Source organism: Pleurodeles waltl, chromosome 8 (genome assembly GCF_031143425.1).
Source record: "Pleurodeles waltl isolate 20211129_DDA chromosome 8, aPleWal1.hap1.20221129, whole genome shotgun sequence".
In the NCBI taxonomy this organism is placed as follows: Eukaryota; Metazoa; Chordata; class Amphibia; order Caudata; family Salamandridae; genus Pleurodeles; species Pleurodeles waltl.
In genome coordinates this window covers 49,818,818-49,836,034 of record NC_090447.1, presented here as the reverse complement: position 1 = coordinate 49,836,034, position 17,217 = coordinate 49,818,818, and the positions used below count along the sequence as shown (strand labels likewise).

At 43.7% G+C, this 17,217-nt stretch overlaps 1 protein-coding gene across 2 annotated transcripts in view; it reads right to left on the bottom strand.

The window, feature by feature from the left end:
* The window catches only part of FHIP1B (FHF complex subunit HOOK interacting protein 1B), a 355,560-nt gene that overhangs the window by 167,545 nt on the left and 170,798 nt on the right, over positions 1 to 17,217 (bottom strand). For both annotated transcript variants that reach the window (XM_069203674.1, XM_069203676.1), the window contains exon 3: positions 5,299 to 5,700. In XM_069203674.1, coding sequence (XP_069059775.1) covers positions 5,299 to 5,427 — 129 coding nt within the window. In that variant the 5' untranslated portion in view covers positions 5,428 to 5,700. The remainder of the gene's footprint in view (positions 1 to 5,298; positions 5,701 to 17,217) is intronic.

The window sequence follows — 17,217 nt, the reverse complement described above, 5'->3', positions numbered from 1 at the left end:
GATGAAGCGTTCCACACGAGCTGGAGTCACAGAGGTGAAAAAGTGCGGCACACGCGTTGGATCCCAGGAAGCGAAAAAGTGCCCTACATGCACAGGGAAGCAAAGAAGCGCTCCACACGCGTTGCGGCGTCACAGAGGTGTCAGTGCGTTGATTTAACAAAAAAGTGCAGCACATGCACTGGGGTAGAAAAGCAATAATCTACCACATGAGGATTTTGAGCTCCCCCAGAGCGGAGTGCCGGTCTTTGTTAGGGCAACTTTTGCAGGAGAGAAGTAAATGCAGGTAGATAGCGAGGACTTCGATGTCCCTAAAGCCTCGCAGAGAACAGAGGGCAAGCCAACAAGCCACTGGAGTTCTGGGGTGAAGCAGAGGTTGTAGAGAGCAGGTCCAGTCCTTTCTCGCTGCAAAGGTAGCAGGCAGCAGGCCAACACAGCAGACCACAGTGCAAAGTTGCAATCACTTCTGGCAGCACAGCACTCAGCATGCCAACACAGCAAAGCAAATGGCAAAGTGGCAGTTGCTCCTGACAACCTAGCTCTGCTTTGTTGCAGGATCTCCTCAGGATCCCCAAGTGAACCAATTTGGTGGGGTTTGGGGTCCATTGCTTCTACCAAAATGTGTCTTTGAAGTGAAGGAGACTTCAAAAGAGGCCTCTGAAAATCATAAGGTCCTTGCCCTACCTTCCCTGGCTCCAGACACTCTACAGGGGTTGTGCATCTCTTTGTATGAGGAAAGGCATAGCCTAATCAGGTGTGATTGTCAGCTCCTCCCATCCTCTTAGGCCAGGAAGACCCATCAGCCTTGTGATAGGCCATTAGGATGCAAATGTCACAGCCAAGCTCCCTTTGTGTATGACTGTCTAGAAGGAATGCACAAAGTCTAGCTGTCATCTACCCCAGACATGTATTCAGAGAAAGGCAGAGGCACAGAATGGTTAAAGTAAGAAAATGGCAACTTTGTAAAAGCGACATTTTCGGACTTACAATTCAAAATTCGACTTCACCATAAGTTGTGATTTTAAATTGTGAGTCCAGAGACACCAAACTGCAGATTTCTATTTCTTCCCAATTGGAAATTACACTTAACAGATATTTTAAGACAATCACTATGTTAATCTATGTAGTTTTTTGAGGACTGGTGTCTCTGAGTCGTTGGAACAGGTTGTGGAAGCAGTTCTTAATATCAATGCTTTTGTTATGCAGAGGGTGTAGGTGTGGATGGTGCCTTTGGCTTTGAAGGGTGTCAAGCCTTTTTGGTGCTGGAAGGTGTCTTCAGATCCAAAGGGCGATGGGAGTCGACATGCTTAGGAGGATCTCTTTTAATCTCAGATGTCTTCCCCTTCAATGCTGACCACAGCCGAAGGCAGTGGAGGCACAGAGAATGGCCGTTTCTTATGCACAGAGCTGGAAGCCTAACTCTCTAGAAAGCGGTGCATTGGTTTAGAGTGGTCTCTATTATTAAACTTCTGATGTGCTTTGGCTTCAACGAGACTCGGGAGTCTGGGTGTGGTCTTGTTGCAAGGCCCAGGCTCAGTCGAAGTGGGTGGAGCACCTGCTCCCTCCTCTTAATCAGCATCAGATGCAATAGAGCCGATTACCTCTGAGCTGGGTTGGTGAGCAGAAACGCTAGAAAACTCAATGTTGTCTTCCTCCTCGATACCCAGGGGGTCTGGTTCTCCGAGGATATTTGCAGTTTCTTCCGCTCTTTGTTTATGCAGCCTGCGGAGATCAGCCCAGGGATATTTAGTGTAGCTCTGAGGACAACTCTTTAATGGCGATACTTTGTGTAACAGTCTTTCTCGCAGACGAGGGTGGATGGAAAACTGCAAAGATCCAAAGTGCGAATGTGGAACACGCTGAATCTGGGTGCTAACTAAGGGAGGAGTCACACCAGGCCTCATGACTCGAAACACTTCTTCAGAAAAAAAAAAAACAACCTGCAAACGTATGTGCCCAACACTAGATGGCAGAAGTATGAAAAGCATGTTTCGACGAAAGCACATGCTACAAACATACAGTTCCTTTCTGTGAAGTGCACACGCTTGTTCTACCTGACTGCGAGCATGCAGATGACAGCCTCTACCTTTGATGGCTTTCGATACAGAAATAACCTTTGAGACGCTGGGCTGGGAGTAGCACTATGTGGTTCTTACCGCATGAATTTCAAGCAAGCATTATCTGACTAGATCTGACTTCTGTATACCAACCCCAGCACATACAGGGGGGGGTTATCTCTTTCCCATGGATTTCTCAGCATGCAGATCTGCCAACTGACACATTTTCGTCACTCATCACATGGCAACCCAGCAAAGAGCAATATCACAAAGTGAGCTGGAAACCTCTGCATAGTGTAGGCTTCCATCTCAGACCTCAAAGCTCTGCACAGCCAGGCTTCAATTAACATTCCAGGACATTGGAGATGGCTCCAGACAAACTCCTTGTTTTTGAAGGGGAGTGTGGGTGCGAGTGTTAACATTACAGGGAGTCCAAAGTTCCATTCTCTTGGGCCCCACCTCCTCTCCTTTCCCTCAAAATATTATGCCAGCAGGTTGAGCACGTTACCAGACAGGGCAACTGTGGTCATAGAACCACTGGCTTACAATGTCCGTATTGGGAGACTTGAAAGGGGCATCGGAATTTCTGGTGATTAAATTAACACATGCACAAGGGTGGGCAATGCACTGTTCTATATGCTAGACCAAACAACAGACCTTGCACCAGCAAAGGAAATGCTAGGCAGGTGTAGCCTGCTGTCTGGGCTGCAATAGCTGAGGCAAATCATACCTCTTCCCACTAAAGCTGACATTCGGGAGGGATTGCAGACAGTTTTACTTCACCACAGCAGTGGGCCCCTTTAACTTTCATATGCCTGCAGGTGCCGATACACCACAATGACTGAGGCAGCAAGTTCAGGTCACTGGAAGTCTGTGGAGGGAAGGGCTACCCCAGTCTGTGATGGGATAGGTGGCACTGACTAAAATGGTTGTTCCCACACCAAATGAACTGCTCCCAGCATGTCCCAATGATTCAAACTCGGTCTTCTTGCACACAACTGAAATTTCTAAATCCCTGATATGGAATGATAAGAGGGAGAGTGCACTTGACAAATTTCAACTACCGGTTTAGGAGAGTGCCTTGCGACTACCTGACATGATGTTAATGTTTTTGCTGCAAGGCACCAATAAGCAGGGAGATAGTTTCACAAGGATGGGGCGTAGACTTCCCAGTATAGGGTCCATCTGGGTTCTATTTCTTTAAAAACTGTGGTTGACCATTGCTGAAAAACATGTCCCAGGAGGTTTGGAAAAATTCCTCTAGGGCTGGGACAATCGGGAAAGCAGCGCTTTGATTTTCCTAGCACTCCCTGTAGTTTTTGACATGGATGACCGCAATCAAAACAATCAGAAAACAGATATGATGTCCACAATTGACTCAAACATGTACAAAAAGAGTGACAGGCAATTGGTTTTGACTGAATGGCACAAAAACTGACATTTTTCTTAATGGCCCTGAGAAACCTGGGACGCTTGCCATGACATTGTCTCTCTTCCTGGGCTCTACATCCATCCCCTCTAATTCAATCGAACATACTCTTCATCACTGAATTACCTTTGGCCATTGAGGTCAACTCTTTGACCAAGAACATGATTTTAAATATCCGTACAATACTACCACTACTGCAAACTCAAGATCAAATCATTCTTTTCCTAATAGTGACTCTCACACATCAGTTGCTGCAATGGAGAATATTGGGGACATCCCACCAAATCGTGAGTAAACTAGAAAGTACACACACTTTCCCACCAACACAACTGAGGCTTGAAAGTTTCAGACAACATAACCCCAGCATTAATATCATTTTACTACCTGGCACACAGGATTGATTTCAAATCCCTCTGCTTGGGACACAAAGTAACACAGGATACAGCCCCTCTCCATTTTATTGAGTCCATATCTAAAGCAAGCATTGGCAAAGCCCAACAGATCGCGCATTTATAAAGCAAGGACAAACTATTTGCTTTACGGGGCACTATGTCAAACTAAAAGTTTAAAAAAATAATAATAATAATCTAAATACTGAAGGGACAGTAAACACAAATCTTAAGGTATCTCCGAACCGAACAATTAACTCAATATTTGTAATTTTAATAAACCACATGGTTTATTTTTCAAATATTAAGGTTGCTTTTCTTAAAAGAACATACAGTTGTCTGGGGCTGTGAATAAGAAACTGTCAGAAATTGAAGGAAAAGGCTTACTAAGGCTGATTTACTTTCCACACAACTCTGACCTGGAACAAACAGTGCCCTGCAGCAGCACAGAAAGCTCATTTATGGGCCTGTGGGAGAAGAGACATCTCCGGCTGAGGTTCGTGCCACAGCCCACCCTTCTCCTGTGCCACAAATTATGCCCTTATAGACTAAGGCCTGGATGTCCCTGCAACACAATCTTTAGTCAAACATTAGCAAAACTATACTTGATGGTGTGTTCACAGGAAATCTTTAAGAGTGCAGAGCAACAAGGGGCAGGGATGAGATGGGGAAGCAGCACATGGGGAAGAGAGTAAGAAAAACTCAAGCACTCCATGGAGTGCTCAAAGAAAAAGTAGTTTTCTGATATGAGCCGCAAAAGAATAAAAGTATTCCAATCAAAGCGATGGAAAAGAAGCTGTGCTCCGGGTGAATGACAGGAAGGAAAGCCTCAAACAAAGCAAGCAAATGAGACTGACAAGAATGCCAACCAATGATGAGCAATGGGCTGGCTCTGAAGCCTGCTGTAAGTCATTGTTATGGCCTACAAGGGAGGCTCCAAGCAGGAGCCCACATCAGCAAATATTTCTGTGAGCATATAAAATAAACAAAGCTTATTAAACATCTAGAAAAGTGGGTAAAGCCCACATAGATACAACCGAAGGCAGCAATTTAAGTGAAAACTCTCTTAATGACTGGGTAATCAACAGGATGGTTTTGCAAGAGAAGAACAGGATAGAGCTCACAAGGAAAGCAGGTTCTAGGTGAAGTATTTGGATTTAAAGCATCTTGTGGACAATAGAATGCCACACATTTTCAGCAGTTTTGTTTTAGAAAATAGGCATAAATATTATGGAAAGTAGAAAAATACATGTAGCATTAACACCATTTCAATGAGATGTTTACAAATATATATTTTCTTTCAACAAGTGAAACTGCGAATCTTTTTCAAAGCAGGTAGTCTGAACATACAACTTCTAAAAAGTAACATCCAGCTCTTGCATCATAGCTTGAAACTTCTACTTAGACAATCCTCCGAGTGACTTACCTGAGCCCAGTGATTTTTGAAGACCATGAGACATGTCTCTGGGTCAGCAGTGACTTGCGGTTGGAGGCTGGCATTTCGATGGGCCTTGTTACCTGCTCCCCGTGGATTCAACTTACTCAACCAGCTCATCCTCGCCGACTGGGGAGGGGCCAAGGTCACAGATTAGGATGATGGTAAAGTGAGGAGGGTCGCAACGGGTAATGATTGGAGGACATGGATGCGGGGCGGTGGGAGACGATCACAGCAGTAAAGCGAAGAAAGGTTGGTGGGATATGGCAGAGATCAACAGCTGTGAAGGCTTCAGTATTCACTTGTCCAGCTCTGTGCTTCTGGTCAGCGGAACTGCATGGAGGTTCATCATACTCGAGAGCACTTCTAGCACTCTCTTTCCAAGTCGCCGCACTGTGGAGAATGGAAGACAAACGATAGTTAGAATCTGCCCATCACTGCTGCATTCAACTTTCTAAACAGATACGTAAACTGCTGCCATCTTACCCATACAATGACAACTGATTTGGGGTGGTAGTAAATTCTTCTCATAGAGTGGGTAATGGCCCTTCTAAAGTTATTTGCTCATTGGCTCGCCAAAAAACACATTCATGCGTGTAAGCGTGGACTTGCTAGCGTACGATCATGCATAGAAATATTTCCATGTTCTGTAGACAACAGGAAATGGCCTACGTAACTGACATCACGCCTTTCAGACATACCCACTAGTACTAGTTCAGCCCCCCAAGCACGTTTCCTTGTTCACACCTTCACAGTAATTCTCAAGCAAGTTTCAATGAGCCAACAAGCAGGAAGACATGAGTCTTCCCAGATGCCTAACCATCAATCTGAGCATGTGAGGAATCCATTCAGGCCGCGGTCAGGACATGTTTGCTACTCGGTGCTTGGAAAGAGATGAAGAAAGGAGGAAAAATAAACGAGCCTGCAGCTGAGTGTGAAGAGAAATGTTCCACAGCAATCACCCCCGAGAGGTGAGCAGATGGAGCTGATAGTGATGCACCCCTGATGGGAACAAGGTGGAGGGTCTTGTAAACGACACTTGAGAAAGAGGTTGTGTTCCAAGGAGTGAAATATTGTGGATGTTCGTCTCTGGTGAAATGGTCTTCGATAAGAGTGAGAAGGTTTGTGAGTTTCTCTCACTCTCAGTCAGTAATGGGAGCTACAGAGATGAATACGGCCATTACTTTGACCGTTCTCTGGACCCATGAAGGTTGGCGAGCGATCAGTTTGCATGTACGCTTGCTGATGCATAATTCAAAATTGTACAGCAAATGAAGCAGGTGCTGAAAGCACCGGGGAATCTGAAGGATCACTCAGCAGTGAGAGGTTCAGAGAAGGGTAAAGTAGGGTCATCTAAAAAAGCAGGAAACTTAACATGGCGAGCACTTTGGTTGACTTTTCAACACTTATCTTGCAGACTGATTGTTTTATTTGTGTGATAATTCACAACATTCTATTCAGAGGGGACCAGGGTCCTTGCACACTTGTTACCTGCACAAGCCTGGGTGATATCATCTCAAATTCTGAAACAATCTCCGAGTCCAATTACAAAAAAATAAAATAAATCAAAATATTAAAAATGCCATTTGTGCTGTTCCCATTCGCCAAAGACAAAACCGGTCACGTAAACACTGCCCATCTGGTAAGGCTATTAAAGTATTTTAATACTGTTCTCGTCATACAGTAATGTCACACTTTCCCAAGCTCCTTCACCCCTCTTCTGGTTGAACTAAAACCATACAAACATGCTAAGACACAGCAGCAACCTTTAAAAAGTCATGGGTAGACCTGAATGTATTTGAATGTTCTAAAAATGAACATTATTTATAACAAGCTAAAATATAACCAGGATTGTCATATTACTTTGGTAACAAGCTTACTTAAAGCTCCTGCAGAACTCTATACGCACACAATGTAGTAAAACTGAGATCACAAATTCACCCTTATGGTTGTGCAGCCACCGAGACACCGACCTCTGCAGCTCCACACCAAACTCTTTCAAAGGACAGGAATGAAAGCAAACCAACTATACAAATGCATGACCACCAGTCCATTTTGGAAGTATGGGTCCAACTACCACCAGATGAGGACGCTTAACACACAAAGCACAAGTAGGTAATCTTTGCCTTATGTCTCCTAAACCAAGACTAATGTGAGGACAACAGAACATACTCTGACAAAAATCCTCTGTTTGCAAAATACATTAGAAATAAGCTAATCATTCTCTTTCATTAGACCTCTGGTTGTGAATATATTTCATTAATGTATTGCCCACATCATGGTGGAAATCAAACATAATGCACCAAATACAATTACTAAAGAACTAGCCTAGTGGACAAACACTTCTCGGCAGATCAGCTCAACTAAAGCACCTACGACAAACAGAGAAATTGTCTACAACCTGGTCCAGATCAAAACAAGGAATTAAAAAATAAAATTCATAGTATGGTTCTTTCCAATATCTGGCCAAGACTAGACGACACACACAACATAAAAACTAAAGCATATAAAACAATGCCAGAAAATCCAAATCCACCTTTGTTGAGAGGCTTCTTTTAATGAGACAAAAAGCCTGGACACCCATATAGCTGCAAACAAGACACAAAGCAGCAAACTGGGAGAGACATGCTCCATGTAATGGAAGCACATCTTTTCTTACCCAATGACCTAAACCTGAAAGTGACTACTTTTAAGTATTTTGATCTCTCACTTAGACTGCTTTATATCAAGACTAACTCTTCCAACTTAGTTGATTCACTGACCACTTCAAAACCCACCCATCAATAGGATTCTCGAAATAAGACTGGGTGACTTGGAACGCCACTGTTTTTCGCTAGTTTAGTTTGAACCCAAATCCCTTACTACAGGGCTCGACCACTTGGCTCTTTTTAGATTCCACTCGACCTTTCTGGGAAGTGGACAAAGAACAGGAGTTCTGTTCAGTCAGAAACTGAATTGCAAATTAAGATGCCTTTAAATCTTATTCTTGTTGCATCTGCTCTGTGTTCAGAGACAGAGGTCAAAAGTCAGTTTGTCTTCTTGCAATGCAAATACTTTCCCTTGTGACTGCAGAGTTCCTGGATTTTGTAAGGTGCACTGTTTCACTTACATGAAGTGAAAGGCTCTCAGTATCAGCTTTTTCCTAACACACAACATTTACACAAGTCAACTTTACAAACATTTCAAAATATATTTTAGTAGCTATGAAAGACCATTTTTTGTACTTCTGTGTGATGAAAAAAAGTCAGAACACTACTTGGTGATGTGCAAATGATAAATGTTTTCTGAAACTCAATGTTCACAGATCATTGTTAATACATTATATAGTTTTAACAGTAAAGCTGCAAGTTAGTGAGAAGGTTTTTGGACATTTCTTGGAAATGTACTGTCTGTAAATGACAGTGCGCTACAACATCATGCTTTACTAATATATTTATTACAAGTGAGTGTTTAAACATAAACTGAGAAACATTCCTGCCCTGATGGCAAAGCTATTAGTAAACTAAGAGGTAAGTCATGCATAGATCATGTGTACCTTGTATGTGGGCTAGATTTATTATACATGGAGCAAACGTTTAGTGTATTTAATCAAACAAAAGAGGATTCTTTTACAGCAGAAATGCTGAACTAACATATTTGAAGGTGCATTCATATGTGAGAATGCAGAAAAAGGTGACTGTAAAATACAATAATTGTATAGGATCACACAATTTGAGACTTGTTTCCAGGTCAAGTACATTACAGTTTGGTCGAGTAGATTATTCAAGCTATTCAAGCTACTCGAGCTGCAGGACTAGTAACATTTTGATGATTTTTTAGGCCTGTTACTCGAAGATTATTTTATGGCTAACCTTAAATCCCACTCCTCCGACGTTACAGGCTCTGACAGAAGCTAACGAGCATTCTCTGCATAATGAATAATAATAATAATAAATACACATATAAAACAAATCATCTCATTTCTGGGGGCTGATAATAAAGGCTAATCATTGCCCGAGCTCACAGCATTCAAAGTATTGGCCTGGGGACTGTGAGAGACTGGGTAGCCATAGAAGATTATAATCTGTGACTTTCCAAGTTACACACACATTTCTGCAAGGGATGCATTAGTACACTGGATATACTACCAACTTTTGACAGTTATCACTATTTGGATTTTGCCTGAAAATGCCTACATTCCAACCGATGCCCATAATTATAGATGCTAGTAGGTAATAATTTTAAGGTCAAATTAAATAGCACAGGTTGACAACCCAAACTCTGGTGAGTTAGAAGTGTGAAAAAGAAATCTGACAGAGATCTATTAGTCAATATTTTAGCTTTGATATTGGGGATATGTAGTTGTGAGAATATCTGTAACAGGAAATGAGGACCTACATTCTTATGTTTTGTCCATCAAGGTAAACAGTTGCCACAGGAATGTCACTATTCGTAAGGATTAGGTTGAAAGGAGTTCTAACATTCACATGTCTAAACCATTAATGAAACCTACCTGGCAGGTATCAATCATCTTTGAAATCATCCTCTCCAAGCGTAATGTTAGTACCCGAGCAAAGATTTTCTCAGTTTAGGAGATAAATAGGTCTGTACGTACAAGGACAATTACCATGATTGCCTGATTTCAGTCCAAAGGTTATCACTGCATTTTCCATAGATGTGGGCTTAACTCCATATAACAGCCTAGTACAGCAGAATTTCACCAGATTTGTAATAAGAATATTAGAAACCCCACAACAAAGTTCAGAAAGAAAATCATCTAGACCAGTGTTTTCCAACCTTTTGACTCATGAGGACCCCCAATGAATCATTACTGGAAGCCGGGGACCCCCAGCAATTTGTACGATTTAAATTTCAAACATTAAAATAATAATTTGCAAAAAATATAACAAGTACACACCAAACAAATACTCAAATTACTAAAGATATAATTCTTTTATATTGAAAAAAATATGCAAAATTCAAAACATTTTATTGGGAAGGTTGTTGCTGCATCTTGGCGACTACCTATTCATGGTTTGGTTTTATTTAGGAAAGGTGAATCCTCAGGTCAGATTCTACATTTCCGGAGCGTTTTCTGTTTTGATATTTTTTAGGTATGTAAGATCTGAGAAAGCTTTTTCACATAAATGAGTGATGGGGAAAGGAAGTAAACCATAGGGGCCCTCTCATCTCTCCCTAGCCTCTCCGTCACATGTACTTAATTTGTTGTAAAGCACCTCTCATACCACTCTAGGGTGTCAGGGCACTTTACATGGGACTACAAGGGGTATGATTCACGTCATCCACACTGGTAGGCATTTTCTAAGAGTGCTTGGTCTGGAGCAGCACAAATTTAGGATTGAGAACACAGCACAGTGATTAGCGAGGACGTTCGTAATAAGAGTGTATTTCTACAGAAACAAAACTTTTTTAGCAGCATAAGGAAAATGAAAGACTAGGGAAAAACAACTTTCTAATTTGTGCCATGTGGTTTGCATGTAGCTCTTTAACGGCAGTTCATAGCTCACTGTGCTAGATTATTATTATGAACTGCACAGTAATAAAAGAATCCCTGTGACAAAAGCAGTAACCCACTGTGCCATGCTCATAAAATACCGTTCTTTGCATGATACACGTTCTTTATTAACCATCTGCGCTACCTTTGAGTCAAAACTGCCACTGCCCAAAACTCTCATTCCTCTCCAGCAGGTACATTAATCAATAGAGTTCTCATGACACTTTTATTTTTGTTGTACAGGAGCTTTGCAGTGCTTTTAAAACTGCTGAACAAAGGAAGTAATAAATATAAAAACAGGACGCACGTGTTTGTCAGATGCTCCACTGGAGAAATGTCTTTCTCCCAGCCCAGGCCTGCGGACCCCCTGGGAATGTGTCATGGACCCCTGGGGGTCCGCGGACCACAGGTTGGGAACCACTGATCTAGACAGCAAGCTTTGTGTGACGTCCATCAAATTAACAGCAGAATGATCCTTTTATTTAGTTATCTTTCTCAAAATCACTGATTCATAATCCATCTTAGGTCGATGTAAACAAAATAACAAATCAAGTCTCCTGCCGAAGGGGGGCAGATATCAGTATATAACTATTTATGTTAAAGTGCAAAAACCTTGTTATTTTTATCTTGTTACCATGCCTATCACTTAAACTTTCACATTGACTGTTGAAATAAATATTCTGATATTTTTTCTTCGGTTTAGTAAGAGGTGTCCCCACGCTGTCTCCAGCCCCCCAAAAGGCTTGGGATGCTACATAAAGACAATCTTCTGCTCTCCAATTAGGGAGATTATTAAGGGCAAGTTACGCCTTATATAAGTTTTCATCATGCTTTTCTGTTCGGGACTGTGTATAAAAAAGTCTAGTGACTAAAATTGAGTTTCAAAAATATTTTTGTCTCTCTTAGTCCTCTAACTTGCATGCAAAGAAATAGAATGTACACTGTCTCCTAAGATTAAAATGTAAGGGTGTCCAAAGCTATGCAAGAATCACTCAGGCTTCAATAATATCTAAACAGTTAAAGATCTGGGCCCTGATTTTGAGTCTGGCTGATGGGGATAATTCACCACAAACTTGACAGATCTCTCATCCGCCACACTACATGTGCCATTAGATACAATGCACCGGCAACATGGTGGACGGGATATCCGTCACGTCTGTGATGGAGTAACCCGTCCACAAACTCTAAATCAGGCCCTAAAAAACACAACTTGCAATAAAATAGAAGATCCGTTTCCAAAGAAATATTCCAATACCATCTTGCCACACAGAAGGTTTAACTTTAGCGTAATTAGAGCATGTTTACATATAACCATCAGCATTACTGACTGGAAAAATAGGAAGATGATGTTAATATGCTAACATTAATTTGAAACCTTGCCAAGATGTTGACTTATTTAGTTTAGGTTTTCGGAAATCATGTAGTGGATCAAATTTGCTATTATTTCACACGTTGTTCCTTGCAGCCGCCTTTTAATCAAAGGTAATTTGGTTCAGCAGGAGGAGTGTATATACCTTTATTTTGGAAACTCTTAAACCATTTGCCTGCTCCACAGGCAAAAAGTCAGCAGTCCGGCAGATCCCACTCATACTTTCTCCCACACCGTAAAGCAGCCCCTCCTGCCTTTTGGCTTAAGGACTAACTGCATATATGGCCATGGCCAAAGAAAAACACAGCTCGCTGAACATCCCTAAAATCGAATTTACAGAGACTGTAATTCTACTCCACCTATTTGCATCATTCAGTATCACCGATCACAAGATTTTAACTGAGAAACTTGTCGACAATTTGTGCATTAGAGGGTTTAACTATGAATTATTGTAATTCCTTCCTCCCAGGGCAGCCATTTCAGATGAAGCTGAACAACCTTGTCACTGTCTAAAGAAGCCATGTTACTATGTAGGGTGCCTCTGGGATCTATTAAAGCTCTGCTTCTATTCAACACGTACATGAGACTGTTGCCCTCTTTAATCCAAAAACATGAGGTAAACATCAAAACTTTTTGTTGCTTGCAGGTTTATTTCTAACTTTTCGGTAACCAATTGTTCACCATTCAAATCGCTTTCTGCCATTCTAAGATAAAGTCCTGAATGGAACTGAATTGTCTGAAGTTAAGTGAATTAATTTCAATACCCATTATTGTCAATGAATGTTTCTCTACAAAACAAGGGAACCCGAGAGTCGTCAGGGACCTTATGTGAACACTGTAATACAAAACAATGGCCCTGAGACATATGAATGCAACAGTGCTACCAACCAAATGATTATGTATTCCAAACAATAATCAAGAAAATGTTTCTCTATAAAAGCACTGTATAACGGCGAAGTGGGTGTAGGTAAAAAAACATGCTCGGTGCTCTCTCATCGGTGATACACACACATGACAATAGTGATCACAAGTGTGTATCTAAAAACAAGAACAGCACGGCCTATCCTTGGCTAATCAACAATATAAATAAGGGTCCGTGATTTCAGTCGAAAATCTGAAAATTGCTTCTATAAAGAAACACTTTCTTGATTACTACTTGTAATAAATTACCATTTGGTGGATAGCACTGTTATATACATATGCCCAGAAGCCACGGATTTGTATTACATTTTATTATTGTCAATTAAGGCAAACAGCTTAACCTAACGTTTTTGACTCATGATTTGACTCCTGTCACCCCTGTGTTCAAAGCCTGGAAATCAGGTGTCACTGGGGACTCATCTCTCACTCGTTCTGTAAGAAAGCCAAATCAACACAAATGGAATGTACCAGCTAGTATTAGTCAAACAACTAATGCACTTCACCCTCTCCATCACTGAGTAAATCTAGAAATCTCAGTTTATCAGTCATGTCCAGACTACTACAGTGAGCTTAATGTTAGTGTATCGCAACAAGCACTGGCAAAGCCAACAGTCTTAAATTAACGTGTCTCGAGTGCACATATCCTCTTAGCAATTGTTAGTACATTACAGTCAGACCTCCTGAGCGTGAAAAGGATTTTCCAAGTATTCCTAGCTAAATTAATGCTTGCCATTTGGTGGCCAACTCTGTAGTAGCAACAAAGGCTTTTTAGGCCATTTCAAGCAATATGGCACCATGTTTGGGCCAGCTATGGTGGCATCTGTAGGCAGCAGACTCCTATAGTGTGCATACTACACCATCCTTGGCGAACTCTGTAAGAAGAAATGCAGTACATGGGCATCCCACTTGCCGTAAAGGACAAACTCCTTAATCATCAGAATGGAAAATTGTATGTGGTAACAACAGAGTTTTCTAAACGTTCACACATCTTAGGGTCCCATGTGGGAACCCCACCTGTCCACTCCATTGGTTTCGACATTGTAGTATTCTCATCACCTCGTACAACTCTACTGCCAGTCTTTACATCTTTTAAGTACTTCAGTAGCAGCCTAGATGGCCACTAACTGCCTTAAACTGAACAGTGAAAAAAACAAAATCATCCTATTTGGTGAGCAACTTTTTTCCATGGTGTTCCGACTCGTGGCCCTCTGAGCTGGGATTTTTCTACCTCTGGATGAGGAAGTCACTCGTGCACAAATAGCCTCTCGCTTGGACTACGACAACTCTTTACACTTAGGATAGCATGCTGTAAGAGCTGGTGCTTTCCAACAGTTGGGCAGCCTGATGCACCTTAAGACGCTTACCTTGAGGCTCTGTTTCCCTCCATCTTAAGAAGTTGCACTGGCTCCCTTTGAGTATGTGTCTTACTTTTAAATCATGATGTCTGGTCTTTGAAGCCCTCAGGAGAGCTCTTACCTCAAGGACATGGTCACACAATAGCAGATTTCGTGCCTTCTTTGCTCCTCTTCTTACAACTTGTTGGTCTTGCCCCATTTCTACCGTTCCTACTTTGGGGAAGGTGCATCTCCTACCTGGCAGAATCTTGGAGCTCTCTTCCTCTGGGTACCAAAAATGCGTATGACCAGGTCACCTTTAGGAAAGGAGCTCAAAACCTGTCTCTCTGCACAAAACGGAGACCTATTAGCGTATCCCTTCCTGCAACAGCTGCGCTTGTACACTAACATATAACGCAACAGACTATCTGCCTGAGCATTCAAACCTGACGCGCAAGCAGGGTGTGAGGAGGAGGTGGAAGGTGGTGTGTGCTCACCAGTGCTGTGACCAGGGCACTTAGAGCAGGGACTGCGCAGACTACTGCACCAGGAGTAAGATTTCAACAAGTGGGAACACATCTGGGCGGCACACTGGCACAGGGCAGTGTCTGCCAAGGAAGCCTGTTGCCTGGAAGCGTGCAGCACACAGAAGGGCAGTAATCCATCCTGCCAGGCTCCCTGCCAGGACTCTAAGAAGCGGTGAAAACAATGACGAGAATACAAAATGAGGTGTGGTGGAAGAGGAAATGGTTGTGTGCCTGAGGTTGCAAGCAACAGGCCAAAGCTATAAAAAAATAAAAAACAGAACTATATCCACAGCCCACTGCTTCGAAGTCTGCAGTGGTGATGAGGGGCAGGTTCACACACCCTACTCAGTAGCAGAAATCACCCATTCCCCCAACCAAACACAAGGCCCTCTCGCCAAAGCTGGAAGATGGAAGCCACCTATGGCCCATCAGACACAAGAGCTGTGATCAGATGGACCACTCATGCAGGGGCGGCTCCTCCGCAACAGCAAAGGAGCATCGTCCCACTGGCTAAGAGCCAGCAGCTTAAAAATAAAACAATATCTTACCATAGTTTTATTTTTCAGCTGCTGGCTCAGCCAGCATGTGCAGGCAGGGGCGGGAGGAGGCGTAGAGAGCATTTAATGTGCATGTCAGTTTGGCCGGCCATCTTAGGCCAGCCAAACTGACATGCGCACTTAGGTTTCTCCAACCCAACTGTGTTGCACAGCCAGGTTGGAGAAACAGCACAGGCTACAACGCATTGTCCGAGCAGCAGACCAGGCTGCTAAGACCAACCCTGGCGCTGCTCTCATGCTAGGCACATAAAGAGAGCAGTGCTAGGATTGCGTGGGGGAGCCTGTGCTCGTGTCCCAGGGACTGCTGGTACCCCATCAGGAGAGACGAGGAGTGGGGTGCAGCAGGAGCACTGGCAAGTTTATTTTTATTATTATTTTATTTCCCCCATTTTGAATAATAACAGCCCTTTTGCAAAGTGCTGCTTCTGCTCTATGTGAACAGAGATCACAACAACCAAAAAAGGCATACCTACTGGTTCTGGATCCTCTTTTCACAAGCGACACTTGTGCCATTAACACCGGGTGGCGCATGACTTCAGTACCTCTGTTCCCTGAGTAATGTTCATATCCAGGGCCGGGGCACTGGCACCATGACTGTGAGCACTGGTTAGAGGAGACCCTGCCTGTTAGTGAGGTGACTCTACAGCGCCACTGCAAAGATGGACGAACCACAGTCTTGGCAGGAAGTAGAGTGCAAAGTAGTTACTGTGAATGTTGACAGACTGCAGGAGATCTCAGCCTTTGGCTGCAACAAAGAGAACGTAAGCTTTTATAGTTCGTCAGCATTGATCTGGGCCTACCTGGGCACAGAGCACGTTCAATACTTAGGGCCTCATTATGACCCTGGCGGTACAGAACAGCCAGGGTCAACGGGGGCGGGAGCACCGCCGACAGGCCGGCGGTGCTCCCTTGGGCATTCCGACCGCGGCGGTAACGCCGCGGTCGGACCGGGACAACTGGCGGTCTCCCGCCAGTTTCCCGCTGCCCATATGAATCCTCCAAGGCGGCGCAGCATGCTGCGCCGCCTTGGGGATTTTGACACCCCCTACCGCCATCCTGTTCCTGGCGGTTCGCCCGCCAGGAACAGGATGGCGGTAGGGGGTGTCGCGGGGTCCCTGGGGGCCCCTGCAGTGCCCATGCCAATGGCATGGGCACTGCAGGGGCCCCCGTAAGAGGGCCCGCTAGTATTTCACTGTCTGCATAGCAGACAGTGAAATACGCGACGGGTGCAGTAGCACCCGTCGCACCTTCCCACTCCGCCGGCTCGATTACGAGCCGGCTTCATCGTGGGAAGGTTGTTTTCCCCTGGGCTGGCGGGCGGCCTTTTGGCGGCCGCCCGCCAGCCCAGGGGAAAACTTGGAATACCCTCCGCGGTCTCTGGACCGCGGAGCGGTATTTTGGAGGGGGGAAGTCTGGCGGGCGGCCTCCGCCGCCCGCCAGACTTAGAATGAGGGCCTTAGTGTAATACTGCGCTGCACACTGTCCACGGAACAATAACCTAGAGCCGTGCCACTATGGAAGACTTTATACGATGTGGCGGATCCTTGTAGGAAGCTCCTGGATTATGAAAGCTGGTCTTACAAAAAGGCATTTGAGGACATTGCTAGGTCTTCTTCCTCACTCTCCCTATCAGTAAAGCTGAGCGCCTCGCTCTCTCTGATCTTGGTTCTACACAGCCTGGTTAACCATCTTAAGTTACACCATGTTG